Source organism: Dromiciops gliroides, chromosome 2 (genome assembly GCF_019393635.1).
Source record: "Dromiciops gliroides isolate mDroGli1 chromosome 2, mDroGli1.pri, whole genome shotgun sequence".
In the NCBI taxonomy this organism is placed as follows: Eukaryota; Metazoa; Chordata; class Mammalia; order Microbiotheria; family Microbiotheriidae; genus Dromiciops; species Dromiciops gliroides.
The window spans coordinates 119,684,440-119,701,119 of NC_057862.1; the positions used below are offsets into that span (position 1 = coordinate 119,684,440).

The 16,680-nt window shown below is 39.1% G+C and overlaps 1 protein-coding gene across 3 annotated transcripts; it reads right to left on the reverse strand.

Annotated features, from left to right (window-relative positions):
* Nucleotides 1–3,285: 3,285 nt before the first annotated feature.
* MINAR1 (membrane integral NOTCH2 associated receptor 1) lies at nt 3,286–16,169 on the reverse strand. 3 transcript variants are annotated; one of them, XR_006355043.1, is made up of 4 exons: nt 13,826–16,169; nt 9,740–9,994; nt 9,289–9,355; nt 4,446–4,562 (listed from the first exon to the last, which is right to left on the reverse strand). XR_006355043.1 is itself a non-coding variant. In XM_043989393.1 (4 exons), exons 1-3 carry the CDS (start codon nt 16,121–16,123, stop codon nt 8,987–8,989), a joined length of 2,694 nt encoding a protein of 897 aa, XP_043845328.1. In that variant the 5' UTR covers nt 16,124–16,169; the 3' UTR covers nt 4,451–4,562; nt 8,971–8,986. The 3 variants fall into 3 exon arrangements, 2 of the variants coding, with proteins under 2 accessions (XP_043845326.1, XP_043845328.1); XM_043989393.1 differs by lacking the exon at nt 9,289–9,355 and adding an exon at nt 8,971–9,127 and having other exon boundaries at nt 4,451–4,562; XM_043989391.1 differs by lacking the exon at nt 9,289–9,355 and having other exon boundaries at nt 3,286–4,562.
* Between the last annotated feature and the right edge of the window lie 511 nt (nt 16,170–16,680).

Genomic DNA, 16,680 nt, shown 5'->3' on the forward strand with positions numbered 1-16,680 from the left:
TATTATTATTTCTCTTTTTATCATGTTTCTCATTATTTCAGAAGCATGAGTTTTGGCCAGATCTCTGACAAAACCATAAATGTTACTTATTTATCTAACAAAGATAATATCTTGCTTTCCCAGGAAAAAAGAAAGTTCAAAAGAATAAAAAATATGTGTATTAATACCTCGCTGGAAAATGTTCATAATTTTCAAGTTTATTTGCTATTTTATTTGGAGAGGCAAATTTTACATGATAACTTCAAACCAACCATTGTATATTAGTGAAATTTTATGCTCACTGTTTGGAAAGAAAAAGATCTAAAAAGGTGCCCAGTTATTGATATTATATAACATTTATTAAGCACTGAGTGTGTCTAGTGCTGTATAGAACATAGAAAAGACACAATCCTTGCCTCCCAAAGGATGTACATTCCTTAATAGTCCTTATTCTTTTAAGTTCATTTTATTCTTTACATATCAGTTTGTTTATAAGGCATAAGAAAAAACAGTTCTTTGCAATTTTCATTATTACTTAAATATTAAATATTGTCTAATACACATTTTTACAATCACACCAAAGATTACCAATATCTTTTTCTTTTTATACAAGTTTCCATAATACAATATACAGTATATACTGGTTTGGTAATTAGTTCACAAGATTGACCACGATATTTTTGTAGGTTGGTTTTGTCCACAATGAACCTACTATGTGTCAAATGTAGGACTCCAACATATTCATGAGTTATTGCACCACTTAACAGAATTCTTGCTTGTTGGAGTCTGCTACAGGTAAGCCATGAAACATGTAGGTTAAGAATTGAAGCACGTCTATTAAACTAGCCTTGCAGAAAGTCATATAGCTGCATGCCCTGAACTACTAATAATTTATGACCAGCTAGTAGGGAAGGATGCCTGTTTTGTTTATTACACTCTGTTACACAGACTGTGTAGTCTAAAAAGAGGAGAGTGTAGGTAAGGAGGACAAAAAGAATATTTTAAAGTTGTGAGTTGATAATTTTTTTTGCTTATCTGCAAGGCTGTGCTCAAAAAAAAAAACCCAGTTGAAATCAAACAGATCTACAAAGAAAGATAAAATGGTTATGGATTTAGTCATTGGCTAAGAATAACTGATTTTAGCATATATTTCTCATACAATTGCATCTGAATATTTATTTAAAACACAACACACATCCAAGAAAGGTGACCCAATGTTGAGAGAGGTTGGAGTCACACAAATTTTGTTTTGAGGCTATCAATCCTCAGGCACAGTGAACTAACTGTATCAATTAGAAAAATGTCAGAGAGTACAGTGCCTGCTATGTGGAGATGGTGAAGGAGACATGGAACACCACAGCAACTTGCTGAATAGCCACCCAGAGGAGCATCCCAGTTCAGAGATTCTTGGTGGGCTTCAGCAATGTTTCACAGGACTAAGGAGTCCTGGCCTCACTCCCCTGTAAATGAAGGAATGCAGGAGAACTTGGGAGAGCTCACAAGCCAAGAAATGTGGTGCTGGGAGAAAGCTTTGTGTCTGAGGAGAGACAAGAGCTGATCTCCTCCCTCATCTTCTCCATAGTCCAAGTTTCTAGAACTCAGTGTTTACAGATACTGGACTCTTTTCTTCATAGTCATTAAGATTAGCATGGGCCTTTTGCCCTATGACTTCCTGACAAAAGAACATGTGCTTTGGTGATATTTGTCAGGTTGATCTTATATGACCCCAAAGGGCTCTGTGCATAATGGAAACCCTTCTCATCCTTATGATTCTTCCCCACCACTTACTCCTATGATGTGAATCAGTCAGAAATGTGCTGAATTTGGAGTTAGAGAACCTGGATTCAAATCTGAGCTCTGAAATTTACTAAGTGACCTCGAACAACTCAGATCTATCTTCTCCAGATCTCATTTTCCTCATTGGCAAAATGAAGGTAAAGATGGTTCCTATGGTCCCCTTTTAGTTCTAAATCTATGATAAGGGAACTAGCAGATATTGAATTTCCTATTTTTTTTTATCAATGAGACTGCATTCATTTTCAGAGGTTGTATTGGGAGTAAATAATCAGTTTAGTTTTCTCTAACTTTTCTCATGGCAAACACACATGAGAAGGCACATGTTCTCACAGGCTCTTATGCCTCTAAGTATGAGATATAGCCACATTGCTCTGTGCATATAGGTTTCAGGCAACCCCAAAAGAAGGGGCAAAAATAGCTGAGTTTCTAGAAAGAAGTGATGGCATCTTTCCTGTTGATTTTACACTTGGCTCAGGAGAGATAAAAATGGCCTTGGCAGATATGTATAACCTTTTCTACTCATTTGGAAGCCATAGAACAAGAATGCAGGCTGCTGTCTATTCTTGTCTCCATGCTGGCTTCATTTTGGAAGGAGAGACTTGTGGGACTGAGGCTAAATAATGAGTGAGAAGGGGCTGGGGAATCACATTGGATGGTTCATTTCCATTTCTGTAGCTCAATGGGAGCTAATACAGTCATCTCCTTGGTTGGAGAGGGACAAAAGTGTTCATTGTTTGCAGCTCAGACTAAAATACCCTAACTCTCAGACACTGGTGCTGGTATTTAAAAAAACAGGCAATTTCTATCTATAGGCAGAACTTCTGTCTTTTCAGTTTCAATACATAAATCCTTATCTTCATAAAGGAAGATTTCAATATTCAAACTGAAAGCTCATGGACTATGACTTTGCAAACAGAGTTAACATGGGTATTTCTTAAACTAAAGTTCAACCATCTATTAAATTAGCCACTACTAATGTGGTAATAGATTGATTTAATATTTACTGAGTACCTTCCTACCGTATGTAAGGCATATCCAAGATATGCAATTATACACATGAAATTAAATGTAATTACTTGGGAGTTTTTATAAGATGAGGGTTTAGGTTCCTATTGGTACAAAAATAGGCAATCCCCCCACAAAAATATTTTAAGAATCCATTGTGACTGGAAAGAACCATTAAAAAACCCCCAAATTTCTGTCAGTCTTTGTTTTCCTTTAACCTATACAGATTGAAATCAGATTTTTAGAAAGGTTGTTTCAGTAAGATTGTTAAATTGTTCACCAAATTATAACATGTGCAATACTGATGGGAACTTTCATATCATTCTAAAGTTATAATATTTCTCAAGCAAATTATCAGAAAATACAATGCACTCTAATCATGTATCCAGAAATTAGTAGAGGAAGAGGGGAAAGGAAACACCTCAGTACCTAGTTTGGGAATTATACTGTTAGGAAAGCTTTGAAAACAGTGTGAAAGCAGTTTGAAATCACCGATATTCATAATATTATGCCGTGAAAATAAAAGAAGTAAACTGTTATCTTTATCCTGTGAGGCAGAAATAGTTGTTCTGATCTCTCTAAATTACATTGGTAAGGAAAATAATGTCAGGGGTCTAAATAGGAGTGCTATAAAGACCAATGCTCATCACCCCTGCAAAGAAAGGAATTTCATCTTTTGGTATCCGTGATTTTCAAATGATACGTTAAAAAATGAAAGTAATTAAATCATTTTAGATGCTATCAAACATAATTTGTGTGTGTGTGTGTGTGTGTGTGTGTGTGTGTGGGCGTGCGTGTGTGTGCACACATTTTGGGAAGAGGTGTAAGTCAACAATGCTCAATGCTTTGGTTGAGTAAGTTTCCAGGGTGAATTTTGCTGCCAGACCCTGATTGGACTGACCCATTCTCCCTTCTCACAAATCAATAATGAGCAGAAGCAAGAAGGGTGCACAACCTAATAAAGTGGATATCTGCCAAGTGGAAAAGAATTTGCACATGGATGGTAATGAAGGCAGAAGGGCAAGAATGAATAATCAAGAGCCCTTTAAGAATTTCAACATGGAAATAAAGTCCTTTCATGGATATACAACCTGCTTCTATTGGATAATCAATGGACATATGACTAAGTAAAAATACAATACATCTATATTTCTTTACATTGTAATATCTCCTGGCCTCACCAAGGAGACATATATCAAATTTCTTCATTATAACACAATTGCCACTGCTCACCCACATAAAAAATGTCACAAGAGGCAAATGTATACTTTTTTTTTCTTTCCCCCTTTTTTGCTTGGAATTGAATTAATTTTACTGATAAAATGTTGCATTGTTTTGGTAGGAAAAATATTGCACTTCTAAAATGCATAAAAATTTTTAGTGAGTTGACTTGAATAGGTATATTTCTTTCTAAAAGTAGACTTTCTTGAAAATTATCTTCATCATTTGCCGGAGAACCACCATGATATCACTTTCATTCCAACAAATTGTTACTATGTTGCCACAAGATGTGAAAATACAGGAGGAGAGATCTGGAATTATATACAGTAGACAGTCCAATTTCCCTGGTCCTCTTTATGGAATCATGACTTCATTGTACAAATGGGCACTACAATGACCAAGATGACTGTGCAAGCAGCTGCCGCAATCAAGGCAGCGATTTTGCAGACCTTTGCTCTTCGGAACTCGGCCTCTTTACGTTTTAATAATGAATCATAGCCTGGAGTATATATATCTTCCATCCAGTATTCTAAATTATTTGGGTTTAAAGATTCTTGAGTCTAAAAGTGAAAGGGACAAAAAACAAACAAAAAACTCATGAATACTTGGAATTGTTTAAAAAGCAAAACAAAGCATGTTGACATTTGTCAGTCTTGGTGCTTTTAATGTTAGTTTTACCACTAGCTGCTACTGACATTAAGCATATTAACATTGCACCCTCCCTCAGCCACCCAGTTAGAAAGCAAATTCTTCCATCCATTCACTACAATCTCATAGAGTACCCCCTTTTCCTCCACCACAAATGCCATGAAGTTTTTGAAACATGAGAACACATTGGCCATATCTTTACTAGCAAGTGAAATGTTATGAAGGGCAAACCGACTATGTATATTTGATCAGAAATCCATCTACACCTGCAGTTACCACCAATATAATACACTGGGGAAGGATTTCACATCAGGAGTATGCCCAATGGAAGTACTGAGTAGAAACAGGAAAATAGTCTTTGGGCCAACAGGCAAGTCTATAATTAAAATCATCACAAGAAAGAATCGTGCCATTGTGAACTATTAGGAAACATTTCTCTTGAAAATCAAAAGCCCCTCCTTGCAAAATGCTGGAACAACAACAACAAAATAACAAAACAATTCTAGTGAATCCTAGGATCTTAGAGCTAAAAGGCACCTGAGATCGTGTAGTCTCAAATTCTCATTTTAGGGGGCAGCTAGGTGGCGCAGTGGATAAAGCACTGGCCTTGGATTCAGGAGGACCTGAGTTCAAATCCAGTCTCAGACACTTGACACTTACTAGCTGTGTGACCTTGGGCAAGTCACTTAACCCTCATTGCCCCACAAAAAAAAAAATTAAAAAAAAAATTCTCATTTTACTAGTGAGCCAACAGGCTCATCAAGTAAACATCCTACAGAAAGTTACTGGCATAGCCAGGACCAGAGAACCTAAGTCTTGTGATACTTCAAAACTCTTGACTTCATCATACATTTGCATAGGCAGACCTGAATGCAACTGTAAAATCATGGCAATACCATTCATTTGGGTGATTCTTTAGAAAAATCCTACATCCTCAGGTTACTCTATGAATTTTCCTTTCTAGTCTGGTCTTAGTTATGATTAAAAATTCCTTTTATCTTCCCCCAACAGGAAGTATCAATAGCATCACGTCTCTTGGCTTCATTGAGATTGGTGAACTTTCTTAAGGAGGCGTCTCATTTTGGTTTTTGCCTATGCATTTCACTTTACATGGATATTCTGAACCATGAAGGATTCTGACACACAGTAAGGCAGTTTCCTTGTTTCATGAAAATGGTTCTATGACATATGAAAGCTAAATAGAAGCAGCAATCTTTTGCACCTTTAATTGACATTCAACTAAAGCCCAGAAACCAAAATTTCCATTTGTTGGGGCTGGTGGGAGTTGTTTGTTCCAATATTTGAAAGGAAATACTATCATGGCCATTGTGGGTTTTTTTCTGATCAAGAACAGAGGCATATTAAAGTCCCACACATTCCTGCAGGAGCAAAAATAATTTTAATCTGTAACATGATGCTTCTCAATGACCATCTTTCAACAGTCCTTGGAAATCAGTGTTGTATTATCCAGAAAAATAATTTTCCCAAATGACTCCCCCTAGTCCCCCAGTGAGTGCCAGTAGCTTGGCTAACATACAACACAAAAGATGTCATTGAGAACTATGGACCTATTATTCCCATTTTATATCCCCTCTGTCTTTCCATCCAAGGCAGGCTGGGCTGAAATCTAACTTCCTTACCACAAAGCTATCAAAACTGGCCCATCTATATATCTTATGTCTAGAAGATAGCAGATCCACATTGCTCAGAAAATCTGAAAATGGGGCTGTGGTGAAGGAAGAAATCAACACTGTCCCATCCTAGACTTAATAAGCAACCTGACCCTAAATGGAAGTCTTGACTAATGGAAAATTATCATCAGTATTGGCTAGGTGGTGACTCAAACATTTAGATCTTCAGAATCAGGTGCCTGAAAAAATGGAAGATGGGAAAATCCAAATTGTGTCAGAAACACGCTGCTGGGACTTTTCTACTCTCCAAGGAGGCCAACAGATATGGAGGTGTCAGTAGCATGTGTCATTCCTGCTGGCAAATGTGCATCATCTATCTTTTACATGGGCCTATGATTCTTTACCTATGAAAACCCATGTTGAAACATGTAGGGAATCTATACTTTTGCATGGAAATTGTAGGAAGAAAATGAAAATGGAAAGATTTGGTGACATGAACATCATGAGTGCTGGAAAAGAGCATGATACAGGAAAAAGAGCACATTGGATTTAGATTCAGAGGAACTGAGGAATTGGACTTGAACCTCACCTCAGGAACTTAAGAGCTAGAAGGTCACTTACCTGCTCTGTACTTCTATTTTTTCATCTCTAAATTGGGGGTGAAATTTCATGACTTCCATTTTTAAATCCTGCAATTCTGTATCTTTAGTCATGGATGCGTTTCATTGTTGGTTAACTAGAATTCGATTTCAATGCCACCTGACTTTATTTTCATAGGATATATAAGAAGGGCTGTATTAAACTATTTAGTTGTTTTTTTCTTTCTATATTGTAAAGCATAAAGAGAAAGAGAGAGCTACAGATATAATGGAGTCTAGCCTCTACTTCTGTTAAGACATGAAGGACACTACCTGATTAAACATCTCCCTGATACTCACTTTCAAATACACTGAAATTCCCTTTGGGGAATCACTTTTTAGGGTTAAGGGATAAACCCTAGAAGGAAGCTTAAACTGTGGGTCCTGATCCCATATGGGGTCACATAACTGAATGTGGGATCATTTAAAATATTGTAATAAATGTCCAGGGTCACATAAAAATTTCTTGGGTGAAAAGGGGTCATGAGTGGAAAAAATTTAAGACCTAGAAGACCCATGCCAAAATACACATATGCTAAGAAGGAGAGGTAAGATCCGTTCCTCAGATAACTACAAGATAGAAGTGCACACAACACACATATATAATAAAAAGTGTTTCAAATGATACGGGCAAGAATAACTCAGCTGATGCTTAAACATGACAAATAAAAGCAGGGTCTACACCTTGGTATCCACAAAGAAGTGGGCACTATATGGTAGTGAGCTTTTATTCTAACCTTTTATGTAGTTGCAAGCCTACAAAGCTTTATTTACTTTGCTGTCTGGCCCACATGCTAATAAAGTATCACCACCAACATCACCTTGGCACATTATGCTAATGAGGTGGAGATAGCTAGATTTAGAGTCTCCTCATCTATAAAATGGGAATAAAAACTTGATCTCTTTACCTCAGTGCTGATTTGAAGACCAAATGAAATGGTGTATGTAAAGCATCTTGTCAACCACATATTGGTGGTTCATCCCCTTCTATGCTATAGCCAGAATCAGAACCCAGCTTCCTTGCATTAGCGGAAGGTTCAGACTAACACTGTGCCAAAAGGCCTTCCAGGATCCTAAAGTATATAAGAAACTTTCCAAAGAAATAATGGCATTCTTATCTAGTCCAAAAACTTAGCATGCATGCATGAAGGATCAACTAATAAGATGATGTGCTGTGACATACATGCATGGGACATGATATACATAGAAGTGATACTAAATATAAAACTGCACAGTACTCAGACAAGAAAAAGAACTTTGGAAATATTTCTGGTTTAATATAGAAAGGTCAATTTTAGGATATCATCTGATTCTTACTCATAAGCTACCTCAGGAAAACAACAAACATTTATTAAGTACCTACTGTATACAGAACATTGAATGAATCACTGATTGGGAAGGGGAGAGATGAGATGGAATATCAACGATAATTGAGACATGATCCCTGCCCTTACTTCTCTACTTCTCTACTTAATATTTTTTAAAAACCCATAAGTTCTGAACTTAATATTTTTTAAAAAATACACACAAGTTCTTTAAATAACTTAATATTTAAAGTTAGCATTACTACCCCCTACATTATGGGGAAAACACATGAAGCTTGAGCTGACCCATAAACTTGCAATGGGCAAGAACTGTAGCCGATTGCTTTTTGTATATTCCTTATTACCTAAAATAATACCAATGTTATGTTTGTTCTGCACTGGACCTCAAATTTCATGAATCTTGAAACCTCCTGGTGTGGAAATGCTCATCACTGATGCAGACTGACACCTCCTCTCTAATGCCTAGTCTTAGAGAGTTGCCTGAGGCTCAGAGGGGTTAAGTGACTTCCCCCATCATAGAGCTAGTAGGCAGGAATTGTACCCAGGTTTTAGGTTAAAGGCCAATCTTCTTTCCCTACACTGTGCTGCTTTTTACCTTACACAAAGGAGATGCTTAACAAATGTTTAGCGAGTGAATGGATCAACCCTCTTAGTTTTACTTCCCAACACATTTCAACCTTTTCATTTTAGATTCCCCTTATTTTATGTGGGCCTTATGAAACCAACCTTAAAGGCTGGGTCTCTAAAACCCAGTGCGAGCCTTTGTTGCTTCCATTCCAGTGTCTGCAACTAAACAGGGACATTCATTCACTTCCCTGTGGATGAAGCCCCGTTGGCTCCACGGCCTATCCCGCACTTTGAGGGCATAGCTGCGCCTTTGCTCCTGCAGTGATGTGTTAGAGAAGACAATTGGGGAGTGAGTGAAACTAACTGGAGGTGCCAAGAAAGGTGCCCACCAAAATGAAAACTGGCTCTGTAAGTACATGGAAAACATGCCTCTTAAGTTATGACCGCACACAAAGAGTTTCTGGTGGTGACTCTTACCTCGAAACTGCTCCATATGGAGACACAATCCATATGTTGGATCCCAAAAATATGTTTATCCCACGTTCTACATATGGAAGGAGAAATCAGCTTGTATTTCATTAAACAGTTTGTCTTGAGGTTTGAGACCAAATATTACAGATACTGTATTTGACATGGCTTATGCTGGAATTTTAAACAAATCCTGATCTAAGCAAATGTCAAACAATCACTCTCATGGTTGAATACACTTAATTTTTATATATAATTTTCCCCCTCTCTCTTTCTATGACTTGGGCAAGTTTAGAAATACATGGTTGTGGATCAGGGTCCTATCCAAGTCCTCAGGGTAGGCTGAAAGGGCAGTGACTTACTGCAGGAGCCCTGAGGGTATTCTCAACTACAAAGTCTAGCTAGGGACCCTTTGGGTATGTGGAAGGGGTGATTCTTGCAAAATAGGCACAACACTCACCTGGAGATCCAGGGCTGTCAGCTTCCCCTTTTCCCCAGAGTTCCTTGTGTATTCTTCTATGGTCCAAGAAGGCTGGACTCGTTTTACTTCGGCCATTTCGGTCAGCCTCATGTCTGTGTACATTGGGTTGCTTTTCATGTGTGACTTGAGTGACGCAGGGTAGGGGTGAGGACTGAAGACTTGTTCCACCAAGAAGCCATCTTTTGGCTGCTTAGCTAGTCGGTGGGGCTGAGGAATTTCATATTGTCTGTCTGCCTGCAATGTGGTACAAAAGAATTCCCGGGGGGAAAAAACCCAGATGATTTCAAGGGAGTTGGATGCACTGCTTTCAGGGGATACAGCTTTGCTTTTCAAGATTGAAGCTACTTTAACCAGCATGCCCTCCCCTACAACCCCAGAGGGAGAAAAGGAACAGCAACCACCACCACCACCAGAACAACAACACTACTCTGGAAAACACAAAAACAACAATAACACAACTGCATGTGCTTATTTCATAAAATTTTCAAGGAAACATTACTGAAAGACTGAGATGAAAAGTCTGGAAACCTATGGTGGTTCTCCTGCTTACTAGTTATTCTCTCTTTGGAGAAATTTGTAATGCAGTGCTGTGTGACATCATCTTTAAAGAATGGGCTCTTGCTGTAATACCATCATTGGGGTTCATGCCTATGGATGATGTCATTTCCAGGTGAGATCATTTGGTAACAAGGTTTTCTGCTATTTTCAATTCCTACCTCCTTTTGGATGGTGATTTTTGTTACCTATACCAAGCCCCACATTATAGTAAACTTTAATATAGCAAGGTTCTGGGAAAAATGTTTAAATAGACAGGGATATGCTTGTCTTTCCATGTCTAACTAGATTCATATGTATATATTTACACAATAAATGATATTATCTCTCTATTTACATACAAAAAGAGAGGTGGAGGGAAAGAGAGGGGGATGAGGGAGGAAAAGGGAGAGAGTAGGGGAGAGAGACAGAGACAGTAAAGGGGGTTAGAATGGGAGATTGAGGAGTTTGATTATGCCACTGTCATGGAAAGAGTAGAACTGGCCTTGGATCAGAACATTTGGTTCTGCCACTTAATAGCCATCTCAGAGTCGTCAGCTTCCAGAAATTCCATGTTGTAATGACTATCTTCCTGCTGATCTGCTGTGATTTACCCTCCTCCTCCTCTTCTTCCTCCTCCTCCTTCTCCCCCTCCTTCTCTTCCTCCCCAGAAGCACCCCAGCTTCCACCCTGGGCTACTCAATTCCTGATTTGTAAAGAGTTCACTATCTGTAGCCAGGTGGCTAGATATTTCCCCACTTTCACCCCATCCCCACTTTCCATCTCTTGCTCTGGAAACAGAAGTCAAATTCATATTATCATTCTTGGCAAGTATATGTTATTACTCTGTGGCTTCACTCTCCACCCCTGTGACTTTCCAGACTAAAACATCTGTCACTGGCTACCACTCCAGGTACGTGTTGTTTATCTCCATTAGAATGTAAACTTCTCCTCTTTTGTAGAGGTCAGAGACTACAGGTATACAACACTATATATACCAGCAAGATTTTTGCAATGTGTTGAATAGTTTTGCTGAATATTCTCTTCTTTTTAAAAAAAATCAATGCTGTAAGCTATACAATGTTAAGAGATGTATCTTTGGGAGGAGGAGGAGAGGTTCAGTGAAAATCTATATGATTTAAAAATAAAAGGTTCCAAGAAAATCTTATTAAAATACAAAAATAAAAAGAATGTAAGCTCTTTAAAGGGCATGGGATATCTGGCTTTTTATATTTGTATTCCCAACATCTAGCACAATAATTGGTCCATGGCAGGCCCTCGATAAATACTTATTGGTGACTACCCAAGAACACACATGTAGTTAGCAGCAAAGTCAAGATTTGAAAGTTCTCTGATTCTAACTACAATACTCTTTCTAAAACACTATGCTGCTTCAATCTTTTTTCTTTTTCTTGTAATCTCGAAACTTGTAAGAACTTATATGCACTCATCTCTTCCACTGAAGTTTTCAAAAGTTCCACTGGAATTGTACTCCATTCTAATGACATGGATATTTTTTTATATTCTCTTTTGGCCCTTTACAACACTGCCTAATCCAAATGTTCTCCTTCTCTCTTTGGGGCCATTTCACAAATTCCCAGTGTTTCTTGTTCTTCCTTTCAAAATTCCATGGTTTCTACTTTCAATAAGTATCCTTCCATTTTTTCTCAGTTTAATCACCACTGCTTCCCTATCAGTGAGCAATAACCTCTCATCCATACATGTGAAGATACTGCTATCTGGCCTTTTGAAAGAAAGTGCATCAGACTTCAAGCTTCAACTGGAGAAGTTCCCTATACTGTATCTAAAATGAATGTCATGGGGCAGCTAGGTAGCGCAGTGGATAGAGCACCAGCCCTGGAGTCAGGAGGACCTGAGTTCAAATTCGGCCTCAGACATTTGACACTTACTAGCTGTATGACCCTGGGCAAGTCACTTAACCCCAATTACCTCACCAAAAAAATAAATAAACAAATAAAATGTCATTAGAGAACGACTCTATGAGAATGAATCTTGACTAAAAGGTTAGTGGGACTTTATGAATAAATCTTTGTTCTTAAGAGAGGAGAAACAAGAGGAATTTGAACCTTGGTAGTTTCACATATGGGGACTTTAGGAGGGAAAATGATTTAAGAAGCTTGCTATAAAGTGTCCCATATGAAACCCAATGAACCATCAATAACTGAAGTCCCAAACTGTTCACAGGACATTAACAGGTTTTCACTTTATTTAACATTTTTTTGAGGTGGAGTGGGAAAAGGGTGGAATGGGGCACCCAAAAGCAACCTTACTTTTGCCAAAAGGATTTAAACATGTCCTTAGTGGCTCTGGTATCTTTTGACATGCTGTCTATTCTGTGACCATCTGCCATGACTTAGCTCTTTCCCAACAACCATCAGAAAATATTCTGTTCCCTTCCCTCTATCTTCTGGCTCCCTTCAAGCCTCAGCTAAAGTCTCACTATCTATAGGAGGGCTTTCCCATCTCCCTTAATCCCCTCCCCTAATTCTAGTGCTTTCTTTTTGAGGTTTCCAACCAGTTAGGCTGTATGGGTCTGGCATACACCATTTTTTGCATGTGGTCTCCACCATTCAAATATAAGCTCCTTGAGCACAATAGCCATAGGTAGGTTTTTCTTGATATCCCCAGCTCTTAAGACTTAGTGACTATTTCTTCACTGATTAACTGCATAAAGCCAAAGGGATAAAGTCACTGGGATTTTGATTATACATAAGGACCCTGACTGTGCCTTTTAGATAGGTCATAAGAGACCAAAAGATCATAGACACAGAGCTAGAAGTGACCTCAGGGACTATCTAGTTAACCCCTTTCATTTTACAGATGGGGAAAATCAAACTGATTAAGGCTAAGTGTTTTTGCCCAATGTCACATAGCATCAGAGGCAGTATCTGAACCCAGATTTTCTGACTTCAGAGCTAGTGTTCTTTCCACTGTATCCTGCTTCTCCACCCCACCCCTAACCTGTTATTATTTCTCAGCATGGGGATGATTCAGTTGGCTGAGAGTATTGTGAATCAGAGCCAACTCTTTGCACTGGGCATATAAAAGGGTTCAGGGAGATTTGCCAGAGTTTATCAGGGAGAGATCCAGAAAGGGAACTGAGATTCCCAGAGGAAACTCTGGATACGGACAAAATGAGCCAAAGAGAATAGGAATAGGATAGAAAATATCCCCAAATCAAACCTGGTATTTATAAGCCCAGAGTTTGGAGTGCCAAACCATATGTGACATTGGGATCAAATTATCTTCTGCCTGCCACAATCCATCAGGTACACCTTGTGACTGAGTGACCCTCTTAGTCAAGAACAGCTCAATTCTGTTGAGCTGTTTAAGGAGCTTTCTACGGCAAAGAGAAGATTGACTAAATCCATATGGAAATGCAGTGGGCAGAAAGGGAGGGGGGATGTCTTGTCATGTAATGGCTGGACTTTCAGACAAGCTGAGAATATTTGATAGCTTGTGTCCATGCTCTTCTACAATATTGATTACATGAGTTTAAATTGAAATTACCTCTTTTGATTTTCTGTGCCAATCCTTATTTTCTGCGGCCCCTCTGTCTTTTATCTCTTCTTCATTGAGGCCAACCTCATTGGTGTAAGTGATCGCCCTCCAGTCTCTGGGAGAATTGGAAATGCTTGCTATTTTGGACTCAGTAGCACTGTTCTCCTCTGTCAGTGACCTTGAGGACCTTCTGGTAAACAGACTCTTTTTTAAGGCCTTGACTCGAAGACTTTCACTGTTGCTTCCACTAGCATCAGAACAACACCAGTCTGGACTGTTTTCCAACTTGCTTCCATGTGAGCCATTGTGGGGATGGAATATTCGGGGAGAGGTGCTATCATCAGATGGAACCTCACTTGTTAAGGAATTCAGATCGATTTGGACACTGACTTTCTCAGGCTGCTGTATCTTTTGATCCAATCTGTTTAATTTGCCTAAAACTTGGGAGATTTCCTCTCGGACCCCTGAGAGAGATTCCAGTTTTCTTTCTATCTCACCAATCCTAAGTACTAGTTTGCACACACTCGTCTTCAACTCATCTTCAGGATTGTCCTTTTCAGATCGGACCCCCTTGTCTATCTTATTGCCAATGCTCCCATTGGCGATTTTGGCTAGGTTGTGCTCAGGTGAGCTGTCACAGTCTGATTTATTCAGCTGAGATAAAGACCCAGTGCTGTTGTAACAAGAGGACTGTATTACTCCTGTGGAACCACAGATGCTCATGTCGTCCAGAAACCGGAAAATGTCACTGATGTCATCACTGACAATTTCTGAGTCCTCATCTGACTGCTTGATTGAATGCCTCTCGCCATACTTGGCTTGACCAGAGGTACACAGATCTTTACATTTTTTGAGCTCCAGAATGTGCTGGTCAGTTTGAGTCCCCACACTACTGGTTTTATCAATGCTCATCTGAACTGTGGTACAGTTAATGCTTTTGTCTTTAAACTTTTTGATTGGTTCATGTTTCTCCATGTCGATGGGAGAGGGAATCTCTTTAGGCTTGTGAACATTTTGTTTTACTGCATAACTTGTGGGGATAATTGCTTGTTGATCTTTTGGATTTAGGTATGTCTGGTGCCTGTCTGGGCCTGAAAAATTGGATGGCTGATTGCTTGAACCCTGATATCGAGGTTTCTCATCAGGAGGGTTCCTATTGAAAAAAGACCTTTCAAAGTCAGGTACCTCCTCAGTGTTTAAGCTCCAGCTCTTTGCTGGCCAGGCAGTCTGCTTACTTGGCCTCCCTGACCACCTCTTCACTTCTTGGGCCCCTAGAATTGTAGTGGGTCCGAAATATGTGGAAGCTTGGAGATCATCTAAGCTCTCATGCTTTGCCCGTCTTTTGTCAGGGATGGGAGAGTAAACAGGATTTAAATATTGACTATTGTATGGCATTTCAAAGCTGTGATTAAAGAAGGCTGGCTTATGAGTTTCTTTTCTGGTCTGCGGCTCCCCCAGCACATCATCTGCTTTCTTGCCAGGAGGCAGTAAGCTCGGTGACACTGTGATCAGATTATGAAAATCTTCTTTAAAAATGTTTCTCTTCTGCACACAGGACTGCACCACAAATGGCTCCTCATTGGAAATGAAGGTTTCTTTGATCCCGGGGTTCATGGGCAAGGAGTCTTGATCTGATATAGACTCATTCTCAATGTTCATGGGAAAATAAGTGCTCTGCATTTCACACGGTTGAGAATTTGCAATGGAGTAGGATGCCAGGGCCTGCAGCCTGTCAAGTGAAGCTGCCCGGCTTTTTGTCTCCTTATTAACTCCCAACAAAAAGTTAGGCTCTGAGGCAGGTATAAACTGTTGACAGTCTTTGCAGTCCATCTTCCTGCATTTGGATGATCGTCTTGCTGAATAGCCCCGGTCAAATTCTCTATCTCTTGGCTCGCAATTAGGAGGCACACAGTCTATCACACTGCATATCTCAGTGTCAGACCTACATGATTCAAATGATTCATTCTTCCTAACTTTCTGTCGTGCCGCAGGCAATTTTTCCTTTGCCGCACCCCCATTCATTTGGATCAGGTTGAATATTGTTACTATATCTGCAGCCACCATGATTTTCTTTGATTGCTGATTGTTCACAGTGCATCTCATTTTGTCTTTGAATAAAGTTGCTGGAAAATTTGGATCAAGACAAGCTGTATAAAACAGCACACTTCTCAACTTGGCTAGCTGAGATAAATCAAATCGAGCACACAATGATTTGCAAAGGTCCTGGTAGGAAACTGTATTCTGTTTGGTGTCTAGCTCCTCCAAAATCTTCACCAAGAAGAGGGATGATTCCTGGTTAGCCTCCATGATTTGGATCGCTTAAGGTTCACTGTCTACACTGAAAATTGCAGGTCAGTTCTACAGGGACAAACACCAAAGGGGGGAAAAAGATCAAATAGTCACAAAAAAACTGTAGAGATATCAGTAAACATTTATGAAGCACACATAGCATTCCACAAATAGAGCTTTAGATGACTACACTACACTCATCTGGGATGGGCACTTCATTGAAGTCAAATCATGAGAGTGGTCAGATTTCATATGAGACATAACCCTCATTGTCTGCTAAACACCCAAATAGTCACCAAAAGTATAGACACATCACATCATTTGACAACACTTGATTTTCACTAGTCACACCGCATTTAGAACAGGCATTTTTCACGCTTGACTTGCCATCGATTTTAAAGATGACTTAGTTAATGAATATCTGCCACACTGCAGCAAGGAGCAGAATATTGTAAAATAAACATTGATATTCAATGGATACCTCTTTTTCTTTTTGGAGTAACTTCATTTATATTAGAATGCCTAGCTCTTTCCAAGGCCCAGCTCATTCTATTTCATTCTTCTCATTTTTATTC

Coding starts and splice junctions, on each gene's coding strand:
- MINAR1 (XM_043989391.1), bottom strand. CDS start 16,123: ATGGAGGCTAACCAGGAATCATCCCTCTTCTTGGTGAAGATTTTGGAG. Junction 9,995..13,825: donor GGCACAGAAAATCAAAAGAG/GTAATTTCAATT, acceptor ACCACATTGCAG/GCAGACAGACAATATGAAAT. Junction 4,563..9,739: donor TGACAGCCCTGGATCTCCAG/GTGAGTGTTGTG, acceptor TTTCACTTTTAG/ACTCAAGAATCTTTAAACCC.